The 26,750-nt window shown below is 40.7% G+C and overlaps 1 protein-coding gene across 1 annotated transcript in view; it reads left to right on the top strand.

Annotated features, from left to right (window-relative positions):
- Wdr78 (WD repeat domain 78) overlaps nt 1-26,750 on the top strand; it is a 59,147-nt gene that overhangs the window by 26,198 nt on the left and 6,199 nt on the right. Inside the window, exons 7-18 of the mRNA XM_010605236.2 lie at nt 593-749; nt 4,794-4,933; nt 7,638-7,793; nt 8,994-9,188; nt 12,594-12,802; nt 16,324-16,410; nt 18,134-18,285; nt 20,050-20,207; nt 20,495-20,616; nt 22,088-22,186; nt 22,790-23,016; nt 24,778-24,934. Of these exons, the coding sequence (XP_010603538.1) occupies nt 593-749; nt 4,794-4,933; nt 7,638-7,793; nt 8,994-9,188; nt 12,594-12,802; nt 16,324-16,410; nt 18,134-18,285; nt 20,050-20,207; nt 20,495-20,616; nt 22,088-22,186; nt 22,790-23,016; nt 24,778-24,934 (1,859 nt within the window). The remainder of the gene's footprint in view (nt 1-592; nt 750-4,793; nt 4,934-7,637; nt 7,794-8,993; nt 9,189-12,593; nt 12,803-16,323; nt 16,411-18,133; nt 18,286-20,049; nt 20,208-20,494; nt 20,617-22,087; nt 22,187-22,789; nt 23,017-24,777; nt 24,935-26,750) is intronic.

The following is a 26,750-nucleotide window of genomic DNA, read 5'->3' as shown; positions in this document are numbered from 1 at the left end:
TTTTTTTTTTTTTTTTTTTTTGGTACTAGGGTTCGAACTCGGATCCTTGAGCCTTCAAGGCGGGCAGCAGAACCACCGACCTAAATCCCTGGCCACTTGCTTATTGTCTTCATTAATGCAATAGAAAGTTTAAAGGTGATTAGAGGTGACTACAGTCTAAACCCAAAGACAACATATAAGTATGTTGTTGGAGATACAGACATTAACTTCAGGGCTTAAAGAAGTGGTGCATGCTAAATCCCCCAACTATGCTTGCCCCTATTTTCTTCCTGGATAGTACAGTCATTCATGCCAGACCCCCTGTTAGTACTGTAGGGTAGCTATGATGGGGTGCCCCTGGCATTATGACTATAGAAAGGAGACGAGGTAGGCTTGATGCAAACAGTCAGCAGGGGAGACTGACTGCTGAAGTGCTGTACAGTGGTTTGATTTCAGAGAAGGGGAGTGGACTCTATCATACATAGCCTGTTCCTCCACCGTGGACAGTCGCCTGCAATGTACAATCTGTCATGGTACTTTGGAGTCTAAGAAGAAAATGCACATCAGCAATAGCAGTTCGTAAGTGATTTTTATTTTAAGTCTTATATTTCAGACCTACGAGTTATGAGGGCAGCCCTTGAAACAGTCCCAACAAAAGAAGACCTGGAGAAGAATATCGAGATCCTACTCACAGAGACAGACACACTGCAGCTTTTTGAGCTACCCACCGTCATGGTCTCTGTAGAATCTGAAGAAGCTGAGAAAGTAACGTATGTATATTTCAGTTGTCTATGTCGCTTCTGCAGTGTGGGTGATAAATCAGCAATATTTTGTTCCTCTGATGGGTTCTTGGGGGTTTCGGGGTGTACTGATAGTGGTGTGTGTGCCTTATGAAATCATGCTTGAATCTTATGAGGCCTGGCAAATTATGTGGAAAGTGTTCATACCGTATGTAAATTTCCCTAGAGGAAAACCCCATAGTTGTACTGTATTCTTTAATACTGAGGCACACCTTTGAAGGGGAGCAGGGAGGTGTAGGTTAAGCAGATATGGGGTTACTGTAAGATAGGAGGACTGAATTCTGGTATTAGCTAAAAGAGAATTTTTAATGCTTTCACTACAAAGAATAAATGTGTGAGGTGACAGATAACTCCACTTACACTGGTGAAAACGATACACATATCTGAACACCACATTGTACAACATAAACATATTAGTACAATAATAAATATAAGGCAAATACTATTTTAATGCATTTTGTTTTGTTTTGTTTTGTTTTTTTGGTACCGGGGATTGAACTTGGGTCCTTGCGCTTGCAAGGCAGGCCACCGAACCGCTGAGATAAATCCCCAGCCCCAGTGCATTTTAAATTATTTTTAATTTTAAAGGAAAGATTTCTTTTCAATACTGGGAATCAAACTCAGCACCAAGCGCTGGCCAGACAGATATGGCACCACTGAGCGACATCCCCGGCCCTGATTTTTTTTTTAAGACTTACAGGAAAATGTGTTATAGGAAAATAAAAGAATTGACTGTTGGAGCAGATTTTTAAATTTCTCTTTATTATGAGTGTAGATAGACTCTGAGTTCTTGTCTGATGTATTTTGGCATTCTGTTTCTCCGGGCAAGCACATTAAATATTGTCTCGTATTCTTGAAGAAATGGCTCCTTTGTCATTTTGGAATGTCGCTATCACCGGTAGTTTTTCTTCCTCTGAAGTCTGCTTTGTCTGAAATTAATACAGTTATTATAAATAATAGTCATTCATATTATTTCATGCCAAATATCATTTGAATATAATTTGTAGTACCAAAATATCCATCACTAAAATAATTTATGGGTATTATCCCTGCCCGAAATATAAAATATTGTGTAGTAGGCCAGGCATGTTAGCATACTCCTATAACTCCAGCTACTTGGGAGGCTGAAACAGGAGGATTGTAAGTTCAAGGCCAGCCTGGGCAACTTAGACTCTAACTCAAAAAAATTTAAAAAAAATTTTTTGGTACTGGGGACCGAACTCAGGCCCTTGTGTTTGAGAGGCAGGCGGTGGAACCACTGAGCCAAATCCCCAGCCCTCTAACTCAAAATTTTTAAAAAGCCTGGGGATATAGCTCAGTGGCAGAGTGTGGCTGGGTTCAGTACCCAGTATTGAATGGAAAAAATATTATAAAATTATTTGGGCTGTAAAAATAGTGCCACTGGCATCTGAATTACCTACATTCACAGCCTATAAGAAGTGAGGGAATGTTCCCAGAGCCCCGCAAAAGAGAAAAGGGGCTGGGGATGTAGTTTGGTGGTACAGTGCCTTAGCACATGTGAGGCCCTGGGTCCAATTGTCAGCAACCAAAAAAGAAAATTTTAGGTCAGGCCTAGTGGTGCATGCCAGTTATTCCAACTCACTTGAGCCCAAGAGTGCAAGGCAGACTTGGTCAACTTCCATATCCCAGTTCCCCCAAATGTCCAGAGGTTAGTAGGGGCTCCCGGCTGCTCTCAAAAGTCTCTGGGGGAAGGGATACCCAGTTTAAGTTCTTACAGTTCCCTCAGGTTGGTTGAAATACACCAAACTAATTTTTAAAAAATCATTATGAATAAGAATTAACAGAAATAACAAACTCTAGATCTAGACCCTGAGTTATTATCAGGTATAGAATACAGAACATTTGTGAAATGTTTAAACAAATACAACACAAAACACCATTAGCATTAAGAAACTATCAAGTTGATGACTCATGTTGGATAAAGAATTTTAAAGTATGTTTGTGTAACTGTTTAAAAAGCAAACACTGAGCCAGGTGTGGTGGCTCACGCCTGTAATCCCAGCACTCGGGAGGCTGAGGCAGAATGATCGCTGTGAGTTCAAGACCAGCCTGGGCTACATAGTAAGTTCCAGGTCAATCTCAACTACGTAGTGAGACCTTGTCTCAAAAAAAAAAAAAAAAAAAAAAAAAAAAAAAAACAACAACCAACAAAAAAAACCCCACACCAAAAATAAATAAATAAACAAATAAAAAGCAAACACTAGTTTGAATATTATGTTAGGCAACTATGAATAGAGATTTAGTAAATTAGAAAATAGAGGTGGATAAATTATAAAAAATGAATCTTGAAGAGACAATGTTTTATAGAGTATGAGACAGTTTAAAAGCATGTTTACAAAAGAATAATTTCAAAAGGGCAGAGTAGAAAAAGGGAGGAGAGGTACTATACAAGAGAGAGAGCAAGAGGGAGGGAGAGAGAAAGAGGATTTTCCAAGACTTTTGGGAGACATTCCACAGGAGGAATAAATAAAATTCCACAAACGTGGACTCAGTGCGTAGTACTGGCACTACAGAACAGCATCTATTAGGAAAACACTTTCAAAATGCAGAAAGAAAATATCATCTGCAGAAAAACAAACTGAGAGCATTATCTCTTTTTAGAGGCGAAAGTCACCTCATAATCATAAAAAGGTATAATAAATCTATACTGAAATAATCCCTATAAAATAATATTAAACACAGGTGAAATTAAAAACATAGTCAATATTTGTGTAACTAAAAAATTAAAATATATTAATTATTCAACAGGCCAACTGGGAAACAAATTAGTGTGTGTGTGTGTGTGTGTGTGTGTGTGTGTGTGTGTGTAACTTGAATAAAAGTCATAATGTGTATGAATTTGAGAAAAAATTTAATGTTCATATTCATATCCCTGCACTTAAGAATTAGAACACATTCTCTTCAAGCATACATGGAGCTGGGGATTTGGCTCAGTGGTTCCGTCACCTTCCTCGCAAGTGCAAGGGCCCGAGTTCAGTCCCTGGTACCACACACACACACACACACACACACACACACACACACACAAAAGCATACACGGAAAATGTACGAAAATCATCTTTGCATAAGGCCATGAAGCAAGGTTTCAAAATTTTCAAAGACAAATCATACAAACTAAATTCTCTGGCCACAATGCAGGGAAGTTAAAAATAACAAATCTCAATTAAGACACACATTCATGTACACATTTGGAAGCTACAAAGTACATTTTAAGAATTACTCATAAAAGGGGCTGAGGATTTAGCTCAGCGGTTCGGTGGCCTGCCATGCAAGCGCAAGGACCCAAGTTCAATCCCCGGTACCAAAAAAAAAGAAAAAAATTACTCATAAAGACTGGGTGTGGTGGTGCACACCTGTAATCCCAGCACTCAGGAGGCTGAGGCAGGAGGATCACTGAGAGTTTGAAGCCAGCCTAGGTTACCTAGCAAGCTCTTTCCAAAAATAATAAATAAATAAATAAAATTCTTCGTAGATCAAAGAAGAAAGAAATCATACAAATTTCTAAAAATACTCAGAACTAACCAACATGATAATGTACTAAAAGCACTCAGAGTTAACCAGTTGTGATAATAATTTATACTTATCAGATGACACAAACTAGTATTTTGAAAGAATCTATAACTTTAAATGTATATTTTGAAGTTCCTGATGAGTTTATAGCTCAGGGTCACAGTGCCTGCCTGGCAAATGCAAAGTACTGAGTTTGATCCCTGGTACCAAAAAAAGAAAAAAGTTTGAAAAACTACGTAGCTGGTGCTACTGTATCTACTACTATAGTAGATGCCAACAGTACACATCAGGAAGGTATGGTATAAAAAGTCCTTCAGATGTAATGTAATCTTTTCCTAAGGATTTTTTTTCAAACTCTCACTTCACATTTTGGTACAATCATATCAAGGATAGTAGTTTTTTAAAAAGGGGTAATCTAAAGCGATGATATGTATAGTACTCGTTAAGTTTCATTGATGAGTTGTTCTACTTCATTTTCTATAGCCAGAGAAATAAGAAATATGAAATCCTTTGTAAAAATAGATTAGGCAACGATTTGTATGTTGAACGGATGATGCAGACTTTTAATGGAGCACCAAAAAATAAAGATGTGCAGTGTGATAAAATCATAATGGAAGATGAAGGTAATCTGTTTCATTCTCCTTGCTAAACTTCCATGTTGCAGATGTGTCCTTTTGAGTCTCTTAGTCAGTAAAGAAATGCTGAAATACATAGAGCAGAAATAGAGACAATGGCCAGATCACAGTAGTGGCTAAATTCTGTTTTCTGTTGCTTTCAGAATTTGACATCTAAGTTAACAAGTAATAAAGACACAGATCTCAGTCATGGTATATGAACTTTGGTTCTTGTGTATACTATATCATAGATCCCTGTATCTTTGTTCATGAAAAATTTATAGAAACTGATAAAGTCACAAAGAATATCTACCATAAGTAACATTTTAAATGAGCGAGACACTGTTCTAGGTCCTTCACATATATTAGCCGATTTAATTTTAACAACCCTGTGAGGTATATCATATTGCTATTCTCCATCGTATCGATAAGGAAATGAGGAAAGAGAAGGTAGCTGACTTACTCCTGCCTTGGAACCTGTGCCATAAACCTCATTGCACTTATTTTTTCTCGATGTTCATGAGACTACAGCCTTGAGAACTCTTAACTGACAAAAATCTACCATCTGTGACCAAAGGACTAATAGGAAAGAGGTTATGTATACTCTTGTCTTTATTCCTCAACAAAACTATAAGCAAGTTTAAAAGAAGTAAAATAGATGAATTTCTAGCAAAAAAGTAAACCATTGTTTTTCCATAAAAGAATATAAAGATACCTTGTTGGTGGGCACACTCTTCCATATTCCTGATACTTCCTTTTATGTGGGGAATAGGAATGAGGATGTCCATCTCTCTCTTTATTCTCACTCATTCCTACCTAGAGCAGAGATGCGGCTTACCTGATGAGTGAGTTTGGCCATGAGAAATGAGTGAAATGTGGGCCTGCATGGTGGCTCCCTACTGGAGACCCCTGCAGTGGGTTCTGATCTGCTTGGTGCTATGGTGCATGGTGAGAAGAAAGACACAGAAACAGAGTTCAGGATGCAGCACAGGGAGCCACGGTGACCAGTGCTTGAGTGTTGAGAGGCTTGAGTAAGCAAAGGCCCTGCACACCCAGAGCTGTTGATATTTATTGGTGACATCATAGATTGAGGTAGTGACTACGTGGAGTTGCTATGGATAAGTTGCTAAAGCAGGCAAAGCTTGTGAAAGAAGAAACAAGGCTTCCTTGAACTGGGAACAAAAGCACCAAAATATACATTGTGGTTAATAGTAAAAAAGATTTTAACTCTGGGAACAGGATTTGGGTAAGAGTCACTCACTCTGACCACCTCACGTAGGCTTTGGCCAGACTCACTTCTATAAACAAGATGATTGTGGGGTTCCCTCTTTACAGCCTGCACTGCTTACAGCCTTCTCTGGGCATAACCAATGGGGCGATCTCCCACAATTCCCTTTCTTTCCCTTGCCTGGTAGCAGGCTGGCATCATGAACTAAAAATTCTAGCTGAGGTCTCTGTGCAGAAATTTTAAAGGGCAGGACCAACACGGAAAAGACTGTGATTATCAAGTTATACCTCTAATTCTGAAATTGATGATTAAGGAGTTCATTGTTGCTGCACAACTAAACTATAGAAGCCAGCCTAAACTTCCTTAGTAATACAGGTGAGCACTGAGGATCTGTGTTTTATTCCTTGTTAACATCACAATTGGTAACTTAGATGAGCCCAGAAAAATGAATACTTGGGTGGTATCCAGTAACATTAGGATTTAAAAAAAATAATATGAATACAATAATTAGTAAAGGTTTTAAATATGTTCATTGGATTACTATGTGTGATTTTATGTTACTTGAATTAAAAATAATGAAAGAATAGTTCTTCATGGAACTCAAAATTACCAAAACTGCTCAAGGAATCTTAGAGTTATATAAGATGGTTAAAGAAATGGGAAATTTTTATCAGAGAATCATGCCTGATGAAACTCACATGAAGCCCAGATTATCATAGAGGTTTATTCTGTAAAAGTGAGAGTAATTTATAATATCTCTATAATACCTATCTATAATACCTATATGTATTGGTTAGGGCTCTCCAGAGAAACAGAACCAATCAACAAGATAACATGTATACTATACGATAAAGTAAAATTATTTTATATTGATACAGATAGATAGAGATATAGTCAGCTGCCTCTAACAATATTTGGTCATCAATGGACTGCATATACGCTGTAGTCCCAGGCAATTAGATTGCCTAGTGACGTTGCAGCTAGTTTGTACAACAGTGAAATCACCGAAAGTGCATCTCTGCAAACATATTCTTACTATAAGTGACACGTGACAAAAAAAAAGGAATTCTTTATGTGCTGCTGGCTTATGTGACTGTGGAAGGTGACAAGAAACCATGGTCTTTCCTCTGTAAACTAGAGACCCAGGAAAGCTGCATGGTAGTTTGAAGGCCTGAGAGCCGGGGACCCCAATGGTGTGTGGTCCAGTTTGGGTCTGGAAACCTTAGCACTAGGAGCAATGAGGGCAGAAAGTTCCTTCCTTCCTTCCTTCCTTCCTTCCTTCCTTCCTTCCTTCCTTCCTTCCTTCCTTCCTTGTAGCTTCACGAATTCTTTGCCATTTTTACCCACTTCCTGCCTTTGTTGTAAAAACAACAGTATATATTAAATGAACAAAGATAGTCTTAGATCTTAGTATGACTAGTTTTGTGTAAGCCTAAAATATTAGGATTTGACGTAAAATAATTTTCACCTTTCTTCTGTGTTCAGGCATAATGGCCACTGCCTGGGATCTGTATGATTCTTACAATGCTCTAGAACTTTCATCTTTAGTAGTAAAACAATCTGCAGTTGAATCAAGCAGTAAAGCAAATGTCCTTCCTAAAGAGCGGGACCAGAGACTTCCAGGGATTAGTACGGACAGAAGTAAGATTTCATTATTGCAATTTTCTGAATGATGTTTTCAGGTGACGTTTTAAGTTCTTTTTTGGCAGTGCCAACATTTTCTTTCTCATAGAACATGAAAAGTGCAACTTTTACCCAGAAATCATAGTTTCTTTTCTATATTGTCTCACATTCTCAATTGAAAGTTTCATTTCTGCTTGGACACTTGTCAAGAGCTTTCAAAGATTCTTTCTCTCGCTTCTTCACTTGCTCTTATACTCTCTTTCACGCATGTGAATGTTGTCTTTTCCCTCTCCCTTCCTGTAACAGCCACGTGTTCATTTACAACTTCCCGTTGTAGCAAGCTTTGTTGCTTTGGCAGGAGAAAGTGAGTCGTTCTCTTACCTCCAAGGGGCATTGAAGCCCAGGTGTGTGCCGGGCCTCCTCTGGCACCTGCGGGTGGGGTCTCCTCATCCCGGCTGAGCAGTACATGGCCTCTGGTTTCCTTTTCCAGTTTTGTGTCTGGGAGGAAAGGATTGGTCATTACTAATCCACGTGTGGCCTCCCCTGACACCACAGAAAGGGGGCCAATTTCATACCGCTGGGCAGTGAGGCAGACTCTGATTCTCCTCCAGTCTGATTCCCAGTTCTCCAGTGGGAACAGCTCATCTTTTGAAAATACACTTTTTGATGGTGAAGAATTCCAAAAATTGGGGGCCGGGGATTTAGCTCAGCGGTTCGGTGGCCTGCCTTGCAAGCGCAAGGACTGGAGTTCAATCCCCGGGACCAAAAAAAAAAAAAAACTAACAAGAATTCCAAAAATGTTTATCCTGCATTAGTCTTGTACATAAAGTATTGTAACAAATGTTTCTGGAAGCTGTTGGAAACTAGAAGCAAACAAATAGCAATGACAAAATGTCCTTCTATGTGCTTGCTTCGGCAGCACATATACAAAATGTCCTCTTTTAAATCTTTGGAATTCATGAACCAGGTAGGTGTGGGGGTGCGCACCTGTAATCCTAGGACTTGAGGAGGCTGAGGCAGGAGAATGGTATGTTTAAGTGCAGCCTAGGCAATATACAGATTCAGTGAGACCCTGTATCAAAATAAAGAAATAAAAAAGGGCTGGGGATGTAGCTTAGTGTGAAAACACTAGGTTGAAACCCAAGTGCTGAGAAGCAAACCACAAACTTTGTAATATTATTGGATATTTTATCTTTGCATCATGTTTGTATCTAACAGACAGCGAAGCAAGTTCTCTCATGGATATAGAAAATGTAATTCTGACTAAAGTCCATGAAGATGAAGAAGACCATGCAGATGTAATACTAAAATCTGACAAGTTTCTTCAGGACTTACTTTTCATGGAACAGGTGATAATGGAAAATATATTTCAGCCAAAGCTTGCAGCTTATCGCCAACTTCCTGTTTTAAAAGGTATTTTTAAAAATAATAATTTTGGATAACTTCAAATCATTTAAAAAGTTTAAATGGTATTATTACACATTTTTAAATGTAATCTCCACACTGGGTATCCCTTATTAGAGGACGTGCTTCCCTGTTGACATACATCCACATGTGTCTGTACATCCATGTACGTCTTTGCTAATTTCTTCATCCCCAACTTTCTAATCGTGTTTTTCCTGAGCCCTTGGACATGCAGCCAAATCATGGGTTTAACCGATGAATCAGCTTATAATCACACTTCTGCCTATTTTTCTTTCCAAATAAAATGTACAGCCAGTTGTACCATTTGAAATTCTCCCAGCGGGAGGATTTCCCTTCACTGAGGTCCCATGGAGATGTCCCAGGAAGGGGCCGAGGAGCTGTGACCATCCACCGTCAGGTGGGACCTGCGGCATACTGTGCAGGGCTATCTGTAAGGCCGCCCTGGTCTTCTCTGTAGGACCACAGCAGAGGTTGCAATGAGACATAGATTACAGCTCAGGGAGGCCGAGGGGGCTGCAGCTGGTGGACAGAGTTAGACCGGAGGGAGCCTTGCAGAGAGAATAATTAACGAAAACTGCCATTGAGTCTTTGACTGCAATGTGTGCTGTGCATATTAGGATAAAACTCCACAAAATCAAGCAAAGAGCAACTGCCAGAATGCTGTATAAGGCACAACCCGCAGAGTCCACACCGGATGGGAGATGTGGAATCCTGGCTGGACAGAGAGACCGTGCTGCACACACGAGACCTTCAGGAGACCCAAGGATGCTTGTGCCTTCAGAGTAGGGCTCCACTGCCTGCCTCACAAGCACAAGGACTCGAGTTCGATCCCTGGTACCAAAATAAACAAACAAACAAACATACATAGTAGGGCTGAACTAGCCTGAGAAAAGCCTTGTGTAAACACTCCAAAAACCATAGACTAGCCATAAAATATCACCCTATCCAAAATTAGATTAACTACTTGCTAAAACACATGTCAACACTTTATGAAGGAAGAAAACAGAATCTATACAGTGAACGCTAACGTATACCATTGACAGCATCCCAAAAAATTCACTAGTGATGTGAAGAAGCAGGACACTGTGACCCAGAACTACGAGAAAAGTCAGTCACTAGCAACAGATGGAAAGGCCACCAAGATAGTGGAGAAAGACGATGAGGACTTCTGAGCGTCTGTTCTATCCAGAATACCAACCCTGCACTGAAGGACAACGGAGCTAGAGAACCAAGACCACCTGACTGTGCGACTTCCCAAGCTGCAGCAGTCGAGGTGGTATGGTACCGGTGCGAGAATGGACAAAAATAGATAAACGAGACAGAATAGAAAGCCCAGACGTGGACCACATAAATATAGCCATCTGTTCTTTGACAAAAGAAGAAAAACTGCACAACAGAGGAAATGGAATCTTTTGGATAAATGGTGCTGGAGCAACCAGACATCCATATGCAGAAATGAATCTGTACACAGACCTTCGCCAACATTAACTGAAATGGATCATGGATCTAAAAATGTAAATGCCAAACCATAAAAGAGACCCGTACTGACCTTGGGTATTAGAGTGACTTTTGAACACTGAAGGCACAACCCACTCAAAGGGGTATTGATAGGCTGGACTTCATTAAAATGAAAAGCTTCTGCTTCTCAAGAGATACTGCTGAGAGAATAAGAAAATATTTCCAAAACAGAGCTGAAAAGTGACCCATTATGTGAAATATACAAAAACCTCTTAAAGCACAGCAATAAGAAAGCATTGACTGCCGTTTAAACATGAGTATGAGACTCAAAGTGACACCTCAGGAAAGAAGAGGTACCCTTGGCCGGGGACCACATGAAATGTGTCCCTGGAGATTTGCCACGCAGAGAAAATGCCAATGAGGGACCACTGCACACCGTCAGAGTGGCCAAACACGGAACACGGACACTGCCACGGGCCGTGCAAGGTGTGAAGCCAGAAGTTGTCATTGCTGGGAACGCACAGCGGTGCATCCACTTGGGAAGACCAACAGGTGTAGAGTGCAGTGATCGCTTGATGTTTGTCCAAAGGACCCGAGAACTTCTGTCTACAGAGCACACCTGCAGGCATGTGTGTAGACTCATTCAGACGGACACATCTTGGAAGGACCCAAGATGCCCTGCAGTAGGCAAACAGATGCCCACACCACGGTCCATCCAGGTAATGGGCTGCCATTGAGCACTGGGTCCTCAAGCTGTGAGCAGACCTGGAGGATGCAACAGTGCGTAGTATTCAGTGAACAGGTGTGATCCCAGCTGTAGGACATTTAGGAAAAGGCAACGCTATGGAGCAGGTGAAAAGACCAGTAGTTGCCAGGGCAAGGCCCCAGGCAAGGATGAACAAGCAGAGCACAGGCTTTGGGGGCATTGAAGCTGCCTGGGGTGATGCTGTGCTGGAGGGTGCACGTCGTGAGACCCTTCTCGAAACCCACGGAGGTGTGGTGCCAAGGGTGCTGATGATAGCAAACCGGAAGTGAGAGCTCCCTCCTGGGAGGGTTTCAGAAGGGCCACTCCATGGGCCCCAGGATGGAGGGACTTGATTCTCACTGTTTCGCCCAATCTATTCAGGTATTTGGCTGATACAGAAAACAGATGGGTCTTGGGCAGTGCAACAAATTATTATAAACTTAACCGGCTGGTGACTCCAGTTGCAACAGCTGCTCTAGATGGGGCTTCCTAAGTCTGAGCAGATTCACACATCTTGTTCCTACCTTGCTGCAACTACTGATAAAGCAACTGCTCATTGATTTATTTATTTATTTTGGTAATATCTATTGGCAAAAAGCCACCAGAAGCCATTTGTTTTCAGCTGCCCAGCCTGGCAGCAGACTTTCACTGTCGTCCCTCAGGGATCCAGCCACGCTACAGCCCTGTGTCCTACCTAATTTAGTCTGCAGGAACTTCTCCCTGCAATAAGCTTTCACCCCGTTCTGTTTCACTGGTGATATTATATGGATTTGACCAGGTAAACAAGAGGGAGACCAACTGGAAAGACATTCGTACCCAGGAGGATGGAAAAGAAATGTGCCAAAACATCAGGTGACTTCCACCCCAATGAAATTTCTAGGGGTCCCATGCTCCCGACTCCTTTTCTAATGTAAAAGGAGGCACAGTGTGTAACACAGCCTTCCTGTGGCTGTGCCACTGTGGCCCATTTAATGAGTGATCCAGAAGCTGATAGCCTTAAGAAGGATCCAGAACAGCAGGAGGAACTTTAGCAGGTGCAAGACGCTGTCCAAAGTGCCCTGTCCCTTTAGCCATTGGCCCCCTAGGTCCAGGGTGTCCGAAGAGTCAGTGGTAGAGAGAGAAGCTGTTTGGAGCCTTGGTAGGCCCCATAGCACAGAGAACAGTGATATTTCTGTTTGTTTTAATTCTAGAACCTGAGCCTGAAGAGCCCAAAGATGTTTTAGAAGGTGAAAAAGTTGAACAAGTGGAAGAAGAGGTTAAGAAGGAGGAGGAGGAAGAAATGGAAATAAATGCAGAACAATCAACAATACCAGCCAATTTGGAACGACTTTGGTCTTTTTCTTGTGACCTAACCAAAGGTCTTAATGTGAGCAGTCTTGCCTGGAATAAGATGAATCCAGTAAGTTATCAAACATTTTAACAACAATTTTACCCATTTATCGCAATGATCAAAATGTTTTTTTCTTTTAACTAACTTTTCCCATTCATTTGACACATACGAGGGCTAGAATTTGAATCCTGGCTCCTTGCTTAAGAATTTCCCAAGAAGTCTTTGGTTTCAGTCTTTCCTTATCCTTGTCGTTACTATTAGCAGTCTTGGGGATTGAACCCAGGACCTCACCCATGTTAGGCAAGAGCCCTACCACTGAGCCATGCCCCAGCCCTCCTGCAATTATCAAATTTTATTTTTTGATAATGGGGATCGAACTCAGGACCTTGTGCTTGGGAGGCAGACAGCGACACCACTGAGCTAAATCCCTGGCCCTCAAATTTTAAAGTTGAAGTTTATTTTTCCTCTCAGGTAGAGGGCAAGGATTTAAACTGATCATAAACCCCATTTTAGAATGTCTCTAGAACAAGTTTATGTTTCCCAAAAGGAAATTCAAATAGTTACAAAACAGGGTTTTCTCCTTATATGCAAAAGCCTCACCATTTTATCTTAGAAATTGGACTTGGGATGTGGCACTTTCTGAATCCATGTCAGGTTCTATACTGAGAAGTGTATCAAAGTCATATCTGGTTGATTTATTTTACTGTATATCAACACTCACACGCCCAGATTTGGTTTCTCCTCAAAGTCATCTTGTTTGGAAGTGTATGCTTAATCTAGTGACCTTGTAAATGTGCGAAATAACTTTGAGATTCCTTAACATATATTATTCCAATAGCAGCAAACCCTTAAATAGCATTTAGTATGTCCCAAGCACTTTACCTGTGTTGATTCTACACAGTAACTATGAGTTACATGCACTGTTAACCCTCATTATGTTGGTGAAGAAAATGGAGCACAAAAAGGATGAATAACTTGTCTGTTACGACACCATGAGTTAGTGACAGCCAGGACACGCAGGCCTCTGGTACCAAGGTTCTTGCCCTTTGCTACTGACTGGCTGAAAGTCATTTTAAGGGAAGGAAGGTGGGTCATCAGGCCAGGCAGTGCTGTGTTTGCTTGTGAAAAGGAGATAATTAGAGAGTAAAAAAACACAGATATTCTCCTGAGATTTATAAACTGGCTTTGAAGGCATTTCCCAATTTTAATTCCAAAAATCTTTTGGGAAATGGCAGTTTCCTTGAATAAATATGTAGTATATTTTTTAAAGTGGTCAAAACTAATCTGTTTCTCAGAAATCACATTGTATTGTGTATATTTAAGAATTAGTCCTAGGATTTCATTGTCACATTTTATCAGGTACTGTATGCAAGTGTGGTAGCTGTCATGGTTATTAAAAAACAAAGACTGTAATCGTTTTTGTTGAAACCTGAATACACATTTTGTTAATTATTATTTTCAATAAATGTAATTTAGTACAGATTTGTCTTCATGAGACCATATTTAGAAATATGTTATAGGTAAGTGGGATTTGCTACATTAATAGCAATCTTCCATAAAGAGACATGAAACATTTTTAGAAACAATGTACAGTACTATCACTTTTTACTTAATATATTGCTGTTGGGATTAAATTAATTCATTTGAATAAAGCTAACTGAAAGCATATTGTTGGTGGCACATATAATGTTTATTAATTCATTCTACAAATATTTATTGCGCATTCTTTCTGCTGGCACTGCTAAGACACTGGAGATTCAGCAGTAATTAAATCATGGGCTGTACCATGTAATCATTTCTGATGTGCTTTGGTTAAGGAAAATAAACAGAGCCGTGGAAGCACCTTAGAGTCTCTTGAGTGCTTATTAGAGAGTAATGCCTTTGATTCTAGAGGGAAAGGCAATAGGTTTGTCACTGTTGGGTTGAAAGGATTGAGGGGAAGCCTGTGTTGAGAGAGAAGGAATTGTGGACAGGTGATGTTGGCCTGAAAGTACAGGGGTGATCGGAAAATACATCAAAGATAAATGTATTCTGATGCAAAAAGTAGCCCAAGTTTGGCCAGCCATTAAACTTTTGTCTATATGTATTCATACAGTGCTTTCTTTCTCTCTCTCTCTTTTTTTTTTTTTCCTTTTTTTGGTATGGGAATCGAACTCAGGACCTTGCACTTGCCAGGCAGGTGCAGTGCAGTGCCACTTAGCTAAGTTGCTGGTCCATTTTTGTTTGTTTGTTTTTTGAGACAGAGTCTCATTATGTAGTTCAGGCTGGCCTTGAACTCATCATGTAGCCCATACTGGCCTCAAACTTGTGGCAGTCTTCCTGCTTCAGCCTCCTGAGTGATGGAACTCAGGCAGGCATGCACTACCATGCCTGGCTCACATATACATTTCTTGAAACAGCCTGCTGTGTCAGTCAGCTCAGGCTGCTGTAACAAAGCACTTTAGGTTATGCAGTTTAAACAACCACTGTTTATTTTCTAACAGTCTTGGAGGTTGGGAAGTTTGAGGTGGTTCCCTCTGAAAGCTTCCTCTCAGTCCTCTTCCCATTCACTGTGTCCTTACAAAGTGGAGAGAGAGCTCTGTTGTCTCCTCCTCATCTTAAAAAAGTCACCAGTCTGATCTGATTAGGGTACCACCTCATGACCACTCTGAACCTGCGTGGATTCCCAAGTCCAAATGCAGTCATTTGGAGGTCAGGGCTTCTACATGAATTTTTGACGGTATATTCAACCCATAACACCTGCTCTTAATTTCAGTGTCTTTCATTTATATTTGAAATAATTAGGCCATCCTCATTAAGATATTAACCCATAAGATATTAAAATATAAAATAGATTCTTAGAAGATGACTTCATTGTGCAAAAGAACTTGTCAGCAGTTAGTTCTTTTGAGGTACCTAATCTTCTAAAAATGAGAAGTATTATTCTAGTTTAAGAAAATGGAGGTATAGAGTGAAAATTGTTGGTGTCTTAGTTATTTTTTCTTGTTGCTGAAACAAAATACCTGACATCCAAAGTTAAAGGAGGAGAGGTTCATTTGGCTCGCAGCGTGTAGAGGTTTCAGTCCACAGTGGGCTGCCTCCAAGGCAGGGAGATGCATCAGAGAGGTGAAACAGTCCGTGGCAGGCAGAAGGCAGCAAAGCAAGTAATAATAGCAGCTTCTTTCTGCCCCTTTTAGATGCTAATTAGGGCGCTAGGGATGTAGCTCAGTGGTTCTGCCACATGCCTTGCAAGCGCAAGATCCCAAGTTCGATCCCTGGTACCAAAAAAAGCCCTAGTATATTCTAACTATGCTGCCCTGCTTAGGGCTTATGGTGCCAAATCCATCAGTGGACTAATTTAGTAATTGTACACCCTTAATTCGAACATCACATTCTAGATCCAGCCACCTCTGAAAAGGCCCCACCTATGACCGCACGTGACTAGGAGGACCTCCAGACACAGCCATGACAGATGACATACTGATATTTTTTATTCTCAATGGAAACGTTCTATTAATGTTTGGGGTACAGTTTGTTAATAGCTATCATTATACATGTGCCAATATCTGCGCTGTCTTCTCTTATTTTAAATTTATTATTCTGGTTTCCAGGATCTTCTGGCTGTTGGGTATGGACACTTTGGATTTAAGGAGCAAAAAAGAGGATTGGCTTGCTGCTGGTCAATAAAGAATCCCATGGTAAGCTAAATGGGAGTAAGAACCGTTTGTATTTAGTTAAATATTGACAAAATTCTCATTAAATATTTAGTTGTATGTGATAATTAAACAAGTGCCAGGGGATTTTAAAATTTTTCTTCTTTATTTGGTTTGGTTTAAATCCACAGCCATTAACATTTGTTCTTGTTGACATAAGAGGAAAAGAATTTATTTATGAATTCACTCAGTAAATATTTATAGATCGTGCACTTACGTGCTGCTGGGTCCGAAAGCGCAGAATTGAACCACTGTGAAGAACAGCTAATTATAAAGAAGTACTCTGCAAGTGAAAATCTTTTAGAAATTAGATATTTCTTTTTATACTTGGTTGTTTCTTAATATGGGGTATGATCAACATTTATGGTGAATGCTTAAACTTTTAAAAATTGTTACAGTAAAAGATACATCACCATTAATCACCCTCAGAATCTTCTGCCTCTCTTTGAACACACTCATCCCGTAGTCCTGGCCGCTTCCTGCAGCAACTCTGGAGTCGTCCTCTCTCCTGAGGGTCTTTAGTTGCGCTGTCCTGATCACCTTGAAGTCCTGAATTGACTCAGAATGTTTCCTTTTCATGTTCCCTTTGACTTGGGGAAGAGCTGGAAGTTGCATGGCGACAGGTCTGGTGAACAAGGTGGGTGCGGTCATGCTGTGATGTCTTTGTGGCCTGCTTCTGCTGGAGGGTGCTCGGCAGCAGCGTTTGTGCGTTTTTGATCGCGCCTCCTAAGGACACTCAGGAAAGAGGACTCCAGAGCTGCTGCAGAAAGTGGCAAGAAGGAAGGGATGTGTTCAAAGTGAGCGGAAGGATTTGGGGGGGATCAGGGCAATGTGTCTTTTACTGCAATACAATTTTAAAGGTTAAGTTCATCGTGTATTTTCAAGCACACCTCATGTATGAGTAGCTCTTTACTGCCTGATAACTCATTTGATCTGAGACAGGTTAATATGACCTTCTTAATGTCATGAATTTTGCAAATAGAGTAAGTATTGATGTAATTTTTTTTTTTTAATTAAATAGCCGTAGTCAGTCTGTTACTTTAAAGCTTTCTATTTAGTTTTAAGTCAAAACAGAAATGTGACATGGGAAACTTAGGGAAGGGCCAGAAGATCATATAAAAGTGAGGTAAGTTTTTATAAATAGCTCATCTGTCAGGGAACAGGGTTGATACAGCTTTAAAAAAAGGAACAAGTTATTCTGAATGTGTAAGGGTGAACATAAAATTCACCATTGGTAGCTTGTCTTCTTTTCTACAGAGGTGGTTAGAAAAAGAAAGGATTTAGCAAGGTTTGGTGGCACTGTAGAACAGAGTAACTTAGAGAGTTATTGTTGTCCAGAAAGAATTAGATCAGGTGAAACAGACACCGGAGCACAGGAGTGTCTGCCACATAGATGCTGTGCTTGCAGCCTTTTCTTTCCCTAAGAAGTGAGTTATGCAATAGTCATCCTAGTCCTGCTGAACAACTGCAGATAATATTGCAGCTGCCCACATTGTACTTCTTAAAGCCACTGAGCTGACTTCTAAGGAAAGGCTAATTGCGGCTTTGTTTCCACTGATACCAGAAGTTGCTAGGAAGATGGGAGTCACTGAACCTAGACGACTCTTCATCCCCAGGACCACCAGGGAAGCCTCAGCCGTGGCAGTGTCCTGCCTTGCTGCGGGTGACAGAAACGAGTTCATGTGTGATATAACTGTGTTTTGTGCAGTGGCCGGAGCGTGTCTACCCGAGTCCCCATGGAGTCACCGCCGTGGACTTCTCCATAGGGGCGCCTAACTTGCTAGCGGTTGGCTATTACAATGGCACTGTCGCGATTTACAATGTGCAGAGCAGCAGTAACATTCCGGTCCTGGATAGCAGGTGCGAACCTCATAAACATAGAGCACAGGCTTTTCTCGGAGATTCGCCCTAACTTTATTTAGGTGTAAGTGCGTATCTGTCTTCCTGAGAGGGACACCATTACTCTTAAACATTTAATACTTTTTCATATTGTTTCTCTAGATGAAACGCTCTGCCACAATGATCTCTTTCATTTTTCTTAATTGTTTGGAATTGAACCCAGGGCCTTCACATTGAGCCATGTCCACAGCTCCACAGCGTGCTCTCTTTCTTTCTTTCCTCCCTCCCTTTTCTTCCTTCTTTCTTTTCCTTTCTTCCTCCTTTCTTTCCTCCCTCCCCCCCTTTTCTTTGTCCCCCCCCTCTCATATTTTTATGTTTTTGGAGCCAGGATCTCATGGAGGGCTGGGCTTAGACTTGCAGTCTTCCTGCCTCAGCCTGTCAGTCCTGGATGACAGGCGTGTGCCTCATGCCTGGCTCCCTTTCTCTTCTCTGCTTATCTGACTCACAAACTTCTTTTGGCTTGTTTCTTTTCTTTTGTTTTTTGGTACCAGGAATCGAACTCATGACCTTGCATTTGCAAGGCAGGCACAATGCCGCTGAGCTAAATCCCCGGCCCCAACTTCCTTTGGCTCGACAGTTTGGGTGATATTTAAACTTGCTTTGGTGCTGTCTCCCGAGGACACCACCCTTTCTCTTGTGCAGCCTCTCTGTGTGTCTTCCTCGTTGCGTGTGTCACGTGGAATGTCACTTATTTGCAGACAGACAGATCTTCCTGAGCAGAAATGTAAGCTTGTGAGAGCTATGTTGATCGCACCTCTGTCGTCTCAGTGGGTCACGGTATCAGACATGCAGCCGCACCACCGTGAATGTTTCCTTAACGGCAAGCGGATGAGTGGGCAATATTGAGAGAAACAAAGTGACAGGTGAAAAGGCATCACATAGGTACCTTTTGTACTAGACACCGATGGCACTGGGGCTACGCTGAGCTGATATATCAGTGTTCGAATAAACTCAGACTTGGAAATAGCCACTAAGGCAGAAACTCAAACTTAATTTTGAAATCATTTGCAGTGTTGTAAGGATGGGCCTTTGTGTTTGTTTCTAGGAGGAGCGACCACAAATTTGTACCCAATATTGAAAGACAGCTATAACTTTTTTTTAAAAAGTTCAGAACTATTGCTTTGGAAGACTTGTATTAAAAAACTAAGAATTAGCACTAGGGATGGAGTACCCTATTAATTTGATAGGAAAGGAGTCAATATTCTGAGAATAGATTTTAATTTTTTTAAAAAAAATTTAATGAATCGGACAGAATCTCAATATAGTAGGCAATCCTTAAACACAGCAAGAAGAATTGTTTTCTCTAACCAGATTCAAGTGACTAATTGATTTAAGCTGTGAAAAAATTATAAAAATGAAGATACTTTTATTCAGTGTGTCTAAAAGTAAATAAAAGTCAATTTACAAAACTAAGCTAAGGAAGAATGAATGCACAGAGTGGTAAACACAGATCTTGAGAAGAAAATACTTGCTTCTGTCTTCCTGTTAAGGTAGCTAATATACTTATAGTCCAGTAAAATTTTCCTTCTGGAAGAATATGCAAAAGCCATGGTGAATGTTATGACAAAATCTGTTTTTCAAGATTCTTAAAATCTAGTGTGAACAATAAAAGCGCCGTTCTATAAATACATTATGATTCTCTAGGGTGCTGTGTTTATCACTTATATGTCAAGGCCTCTAAAAATTATCAGCTCATTCTGTAATCCGCGTTCTTCCCTGCTTTAGTGAATCACCTCAAAAGCATTTGGGACCTGTGTGGCAACTGCAGTGGACAGAACAAGATCGAGGAACAATGGGCGATGACAAAAGAGAATTCCTAGTGTCCATATCAGCAGACGGAAGAATCTCCAAATGGGTTATACGGAAAGGACTGGACTGCCACGGTGAGAGGGTGACAGAGGAAGGGTGGGCAGGGGAGGAGAGAGATGTTTCTCTTGCTATGCATTGAATTATCCCCCCCATGAGCCATGTGTGAATGGTAATGTATTTATTTGGCTTGGCCAATAAGAAACAAACCTGTGTTTAGTTCTTTTAGTTTTGTTTTTTGCTAATTTTAACCCAGTTACATGCAAAAGATGGCAAAAATCATAGCATTATTTGCACAAGAGACACACATGGTACTCGTACTCTTTTATGTGGTAAATAGCAAGATAGATTTCTTTCCTTAAAGATATGATGCGACTAAAACGAACTACAGCTGGCAGCAGCAAGAAAGTGGGGGACAAGGACCAGAAAGGAGAAGCCTTAATATCGCGACAGGCTCCTGGCATGTGTTTCGCTTTTCACCCCAAGGTAAATTGTTTCACCCCATTATTTATTACCCTCTATAGCAGTGTGCAACAGTTAAAGTGTAGGCAGGTATAAAACACGACACAGTGTTAGCAGGGTGGTCTGTGCTGTCTCTGTACAAGAAAGGCCAGACAGAGCTGTGGTTGCTGACCTAAGGCGGAACGGCGTGGTCCAGTTGACCATACTCCGCGCTCCCTCTCCTTCTCCAGGTAGAGGAGAGGTGTGTGCCTCGGAAGAGCTGTGGAAAGGTTCTCTCTGCAACTGCATACGTAACCGCAGTGCCCCTCCGTGCCCGTCCCGGCCACGCCACTGCTCTGTTCTACTTCATGATACACAAGGCACCACCTCACAATGTCAGCCTGGAGGGACACCCCTTGAGCACACGTGTGACGAACTGCAGTCAGAAGAGAGCACAGTTAGCCAAGTGTCTCCGTGTTTGATTGTTTTTACCTGAGGTACTTTGGAATCTGGAAATTCAGACACTGTGACGGACATCTAAGAAACCAAACCCATGTTTTTTGTTCCATCATCTTTTATGTAAGATGATGGCCCATCTGTTTGTGCAAACAAAAACTCGAGCTGCTTCTCTGTTCTACCCTGTTATCCAAACTACATTTAAACCTTCTCGTCCTTTCTGGTCCAAGCACGCCCCTGCCAATAGAGTTCAGGCCTCCATCAGTTTCCACTTTGGCTGCTGTAGCTGTTGCCTGGCTGCCTTCATTCTCAAGTCCTGCAATGCATTTCATTTAGCAAGGTGGATTACTCTACAGTGATCGTTCTCTGGAAGGGCAAGCAGAGGGGACGTTCCTTGGCGTCTGGTGGTATTTTTGGCTCTCGCAGTCGTGGTAGGTAAGGGTGAAGTTGGAGAAGCACTGCTGGACCTGGTGGGCAGAGGCTAGCGTGAGACTAAACATCCCACAAAATACCAGAAGCCTCTGCTGTCCTGCTACCTACCCACCCAAAATGGCAATAGTACTCGGGTGAAAAACTAGTATGCTGTCTTCAGTTGTCCTTGGTATAAGGAATTTGGATGATCGTGTCATCTGTAAATAAAGACAATTTTATTTCTTTGCTAATCTGATTGCCTTTGCTTTCTTGCATGATTAAACTCGTTGGAACCTCCAGTACGATGGTGAATAGAGACAAGGAGAGCATTTTTCAATGCTGGTGTATACTGAGCAGTGTGCCTCAGGTTTTAATGTGCACACAGACCACTCAGGAGCACTGCTGAGGTGCGGGTCCCACTCTGCAGTGCTCCTGAGTGGTGCTGGTGCTGCGGTGTGGCCACCATTCCAACAAAGGAATTATTGTAAAATTATAACAGAAGGAAAAAGATAATTGACAACCATATTCGAGATAGTAGTCTTGTTTTGGCTTCTGAATTGCTTTTGACAGATCCAGAATTGTTGGGTCTTCTGTCTAGCTCGCTTACTAATAATCACAAGCCAGTGAATTTCTGTTTCTTGTGTTATAGGACACAAATATCTATTTGACTGGCACAGAAGAAGGTCATATTCACAAATGTTCTTGTTCATATAATGAACAATACTTAGAAACCTATAGAGGACACAAGGTTAGTTTAATCATGGTAGGTATGGACAATTTATCTTATAGAGTTTCTGAAAAAATAGTATATCAATTTCTTTTTATAAGTTATGGAAGTCATATTTTTTGTTTCTAAAAGATTTTGCTTATAATACCATGCTGATCCTGAAGTAAAATCTCTCTTGCATGTCTAGTCTGTGTAACTTTTTGTGATTCTTCCATCTAAGTTTTTTCATTTTATCCCTCACTTTTTTTTCTTAATACTATTTATTAACTTTTTGAGAACATTAATATGTAGTAAAATTTAGCAACTATTATAACAATTTTCTTTTCTTTTTTTCTTTTTTTCTTTTTTGGTACCAGCGATCGAACTGAGGACCTTGTGCCTACAAGGCAGGCAACGAAACCACTGAGCTAAATCCTTGGCCTGCAGCTGCATTTTTGTGTTTTTACATGGAGTAGTTAAGGGAAGAGACAATTTATGACCTTATGCTCCACTAATAGTACCCATGCAATAATGGCAGTGTATAAATCTAGAAATCCTCATATTTTTAATTTGCTGGTCAAGGCTAAAGATACATGATGCTAACTATCATTCACATACTTTATTTTTTGGATTTCTGATTTCTAGGGCCCAGTGTATAAAGTGACATGGAACCCATTTTGTCCTGACGTTTTCTTAAGCTGTTCGGCAGACTGGGGAGTCATGATATGGCAACAGGAGAATCTCCAGCCCTTTCTGAGTTTTTACCCTACGACTCATGTTGTTTACGACGTCGCCTGGTCCCCAAAGTCATCCTATATATTTGCGGCTGCAAATGAGAGCAGAGTGGAGATTTGGGACCTCCACATCAGCACGTAAGCGTGAAGTGTGAGTGTTTTCTGGGATGTTTCCAGTAGAAGCACTTCAAACTAAGTGATGTGTGAACATCCATTAGAGAGTACGGTAGTGACTTGAAAGCCAGTAACTAGCTTACTCCATGAGTCTTTCATGAGTAAGGATATATTCCAGGATGCTGTGTTAACATTAATTACTTACACCATACATAGTCTTAGAAACAGCTGAATGAAAAGTTTGCCTGAATTGTGTCTTCAAACACAGGCTATCATAAGCAACTTGAATTCTTGTTCATTGCCCAGTACGTAAAGGAATACAGAGAGGAATGATTACATCTCTAATGCTACAGTAAGATTCTCTCCAATAAGATAAATTAGCAGACAAAATTATTATGTTTGCAATATTTACTTTTTCTCTTACTTTATTTCAAAATATATGCAAAGAAGCACTTCAGATTTTTTTATTGAAGATGTTCCACGAAAGTTAGCAGGACTCATCTAAATCCATCTATTCCAATATGAAAAGTTATACAATATTGAAATAAAATGTTAATGATTCTACTGCTATTGGGAAATATCACAAATCTTTATGCTAGTTATTAGCAAAAGAAACTAGCAAGAAAACACATTTCTGTTTAAAATAAGAATTCAGTGGTTGTCTTATTAGTGATAATTTTCTTTACTTGAAGTTGTTAATTCAGCAACTTAAAAGTTTTTATCATAGTATGTCCCTTAAAACAGTATCAACCAAAAATCAAGGACTGTTTTCTTTTGTGTAGGAGGGGACTGATGTCAACAGTGGCTATTTAAATAATCCAACCTCTGATGTTAATCTTTCTGGTAAAACCGTACTTCCCGGGAGACTTCTTTATAAGTACGAAAAGATGCTACTTTTGTTCTTTTTTGAGGGCGTAGGTAGATTGTTTTGGATGACTAAAAGTAGGGGGAAAAACATGTTAAAAATGTCATTTTATGGTCCAGAGGTTCATTTGGCTGAAGACATACTGCTGTTAGACGACAGTTGTTTAACAACTTGTATTACTCAGGTTATTGAGGGGAAACAGAGCCGATAGGGTGAACGTGTGTCCCATCTCATGGCTGACACCACCTTTGTCTTGCTCTCCACCCTGAGCTACCTCATTCTGCAGGCTGAAGGCCAGGGTTTTCCCTTAAGACCTTCACCTAGTTGGGTGAGAACCACCCACATTACAGAGGCGGTCACTTTCATTCCATTTCTACCAGTCAAAATGCTAGCCATGCCTTTAGAGCAGAGAGTAATATGTTGAGGTGTTTGACCAACGGGCAGGCACTGTAGCCCAGCCGGGTTCTCAAAAAAATTCGATCTGTGTTCATGTCTCACTTGCGAATTACTTTTAGTTTACCTGGTTGAAACTGGCTCATTGAAGAAACGGAAGTTTTTGATGAAGGAGTGAGAAAGTTATTTTAAGTTTGGAAACAGAGGCCTTTGGTTTTGTTACATGATAAAGTCAAACTTTTCTTAGTCTGAACATTTTGAAAAGACCATTTTAGCAGGGCCCCAGACCTTCAATCCCAGCTACTCAGGAGACTGAGGCAGGAGGGTGACACGTTTCCAGGCCAGCTGGGGTTGCTTAGTGACTTAGTGAGACTCTGCCTCTAAATGTAACAGTAATAGTAATAATAATTATTATTATAAAAAGAATGGCCTGGATTGTGGTGCAGCCCTTACTGGCCTCTCTAGTACAAAAAGAAAAGTGCAAAGCCCTGTTAAAACTGAATTTATACATAAACATTTCACTGCAGTCTGGACCCTCTGATCGTAAATGTTGCAAACCCTGGGATCAAGTTTACAACTGTTCTCTTCGCCAAGCACACAGACTGCCTTCTGGTGGGAGATAGTGACGGACAAGTGGCTGTGTACGAGCTGAGAAATATGCCTTCTGCTCCAGATTCCGGCCAGGTAAGAGTCAGACAGAGAAAGTGTGTTGTTTATCAGGATGGTGCCACACGCTTGTAATCCCAGATACTCGGAAGGCTGAGGCAGGATTGTGAGTTTGAGGCCAACCTGAGCAACTTAGTAAGACTGCCCACCCCCATCTATTTTATGAGTCCATTCAGTTGTAATTTTGTGGCATTCAGTAGGTGTGTGTTTCTTAAGCCTCACAAATGTGGTATAATGAAAGAAAATAAGCTCCAAGAGTTGCTACCCATTAGGCAATGTACCTACAAGGTTTATTTTCTGTCAGCCTCACTTCCTTGATTTGGGAAAGAAATAATGTTCTTGAGGATAAGAATTATGAAAGTTGTGTGGAAGAGCTTAAAATTGTGCCTAGGTACTGAGCATGGTGACTCACACCTATAATCCCAGCTACTCAGTTAAGGCAGGAGGATGGCAGGTTCAAGGCCAGCCCGGGCAACGTGGCTAGGTCCAGTCTCCAAAAGAAAGTGCCTCATATGAATTTGGGACTTATTAATTGCTAAATGTAGCCAAAGAACTTCTTACAGGAAATAACCTTATTTTTAAGATAATTTCGTGTTCCTGATACAGGTATTTGTTTCTTTTGGTTTAGCATTATCCTATTTGCTACTCTGACCTTTATAAAGATGAAAATTCTGTTGCCAGCCTTGACAAGCAACTCACTATAATTATTAGATGCTCATTATTTTTATAGTAGCTTCTCAATTTTTTGGTCTTTTTTAGAATATTTAAACTGTCACTGCAAATAGGAATCTGGTAAATATTACCACAAAATCAGAAAACATGTTTAAAATGTTAAAGAATATACAAAAAACAATAAGGAAAAGACAGAAACTCTAACAGAAGAGTGGGCAATGGTCAGAAAAAAGCCATTCACAAAAAATGACTAGTAAAAATATTTTATAATTCAACCTCATTAATTAAAGGGCCTTAAATAAAAATTTAATGTAGTGTTTTTATATGTCCAGTTAGCCAGCTTTACTTGAAAAAAAAAATGCCTGGGCCTACCTGGGCACAATTAGTAAACTAAGTTCTCTCTTACCCATGGCTGGCCTAGAGATCAGTGTGACTTCTTTGGAAGTAACTGACAATGGAGCTAACGTTGTTAGAAATGCTCAGAAGTGTTGCTTCCCTGAACCTCGCACTCCACTTTTGTGACTCTAACCTATCTACACAGCCCTAAACACAAACAAGGAATTGATGATAGCATTATTTGTGACAGGATGAAGAAAGCACAGGAAAAGGGACAACCTGACTGCCAGAGAGGGACTCCTGGGCGGGGGAGGTGGGCAGCCGATTACTTCCGGGTCTCTGTGGCAGGGCGAGCTCTCCCCAGCGGTGCAGACTTCAAATACTAAATAAGTCCGTGAACTGCTTGGGACTCCCTCTAGCATCATCTGCTCAGATCCCTGGGCCATGTTCCTTGCCCATATGTCATTTTCTAGTGAAGACTCATGCTCTTCCCTCACCTATCACCGCTTAGTTGCCTTTGAATATACTAGACCCTTATTTTGTATTTTGTTAATTCACCATGTCTCACAATAGAATGGAAACTCCAGGAGAGCAGTGATTTTTGTCTTTTATGCTGGGCTATAGTCCCGTGGGCTAGTTTGGCTTATAAACTGGAAAAGTCCCTGGCATTTTAACAAAATGGTTAAGTGGACATTTTGGCTGATAAAGAATTGCATGAGGGCCGGGGATTTAGCTCAGTGGTTCCATCACTTGCCTCCCAAGCATAAGGTCCTTAGTTCATCCCTGGTATCCACGCGCCACCGCCAAAAAAAAAAAAAAAAAAAAA

This window comes from Fukomys damarensis, unplaced genomic scaffold (assembly GCF_012274545.1).
Source record: "Fukomys damarensis isolate Sample0158 unplaced genomic scaffold, DMR_v1.0_HiC HiC_scaffold_33, whole genome shotgun sequence".
NCBI classification, from domain to species: domain Eukaryota; kingdom Metazoa; phylum Chordata; class Mammalia; order Rodentia; family Bathyergidae; genus Fukomys; species Fukomys damarensis.
This window is presented reverse-complemented; position numbering and strand designations above follow the sequence as displayed.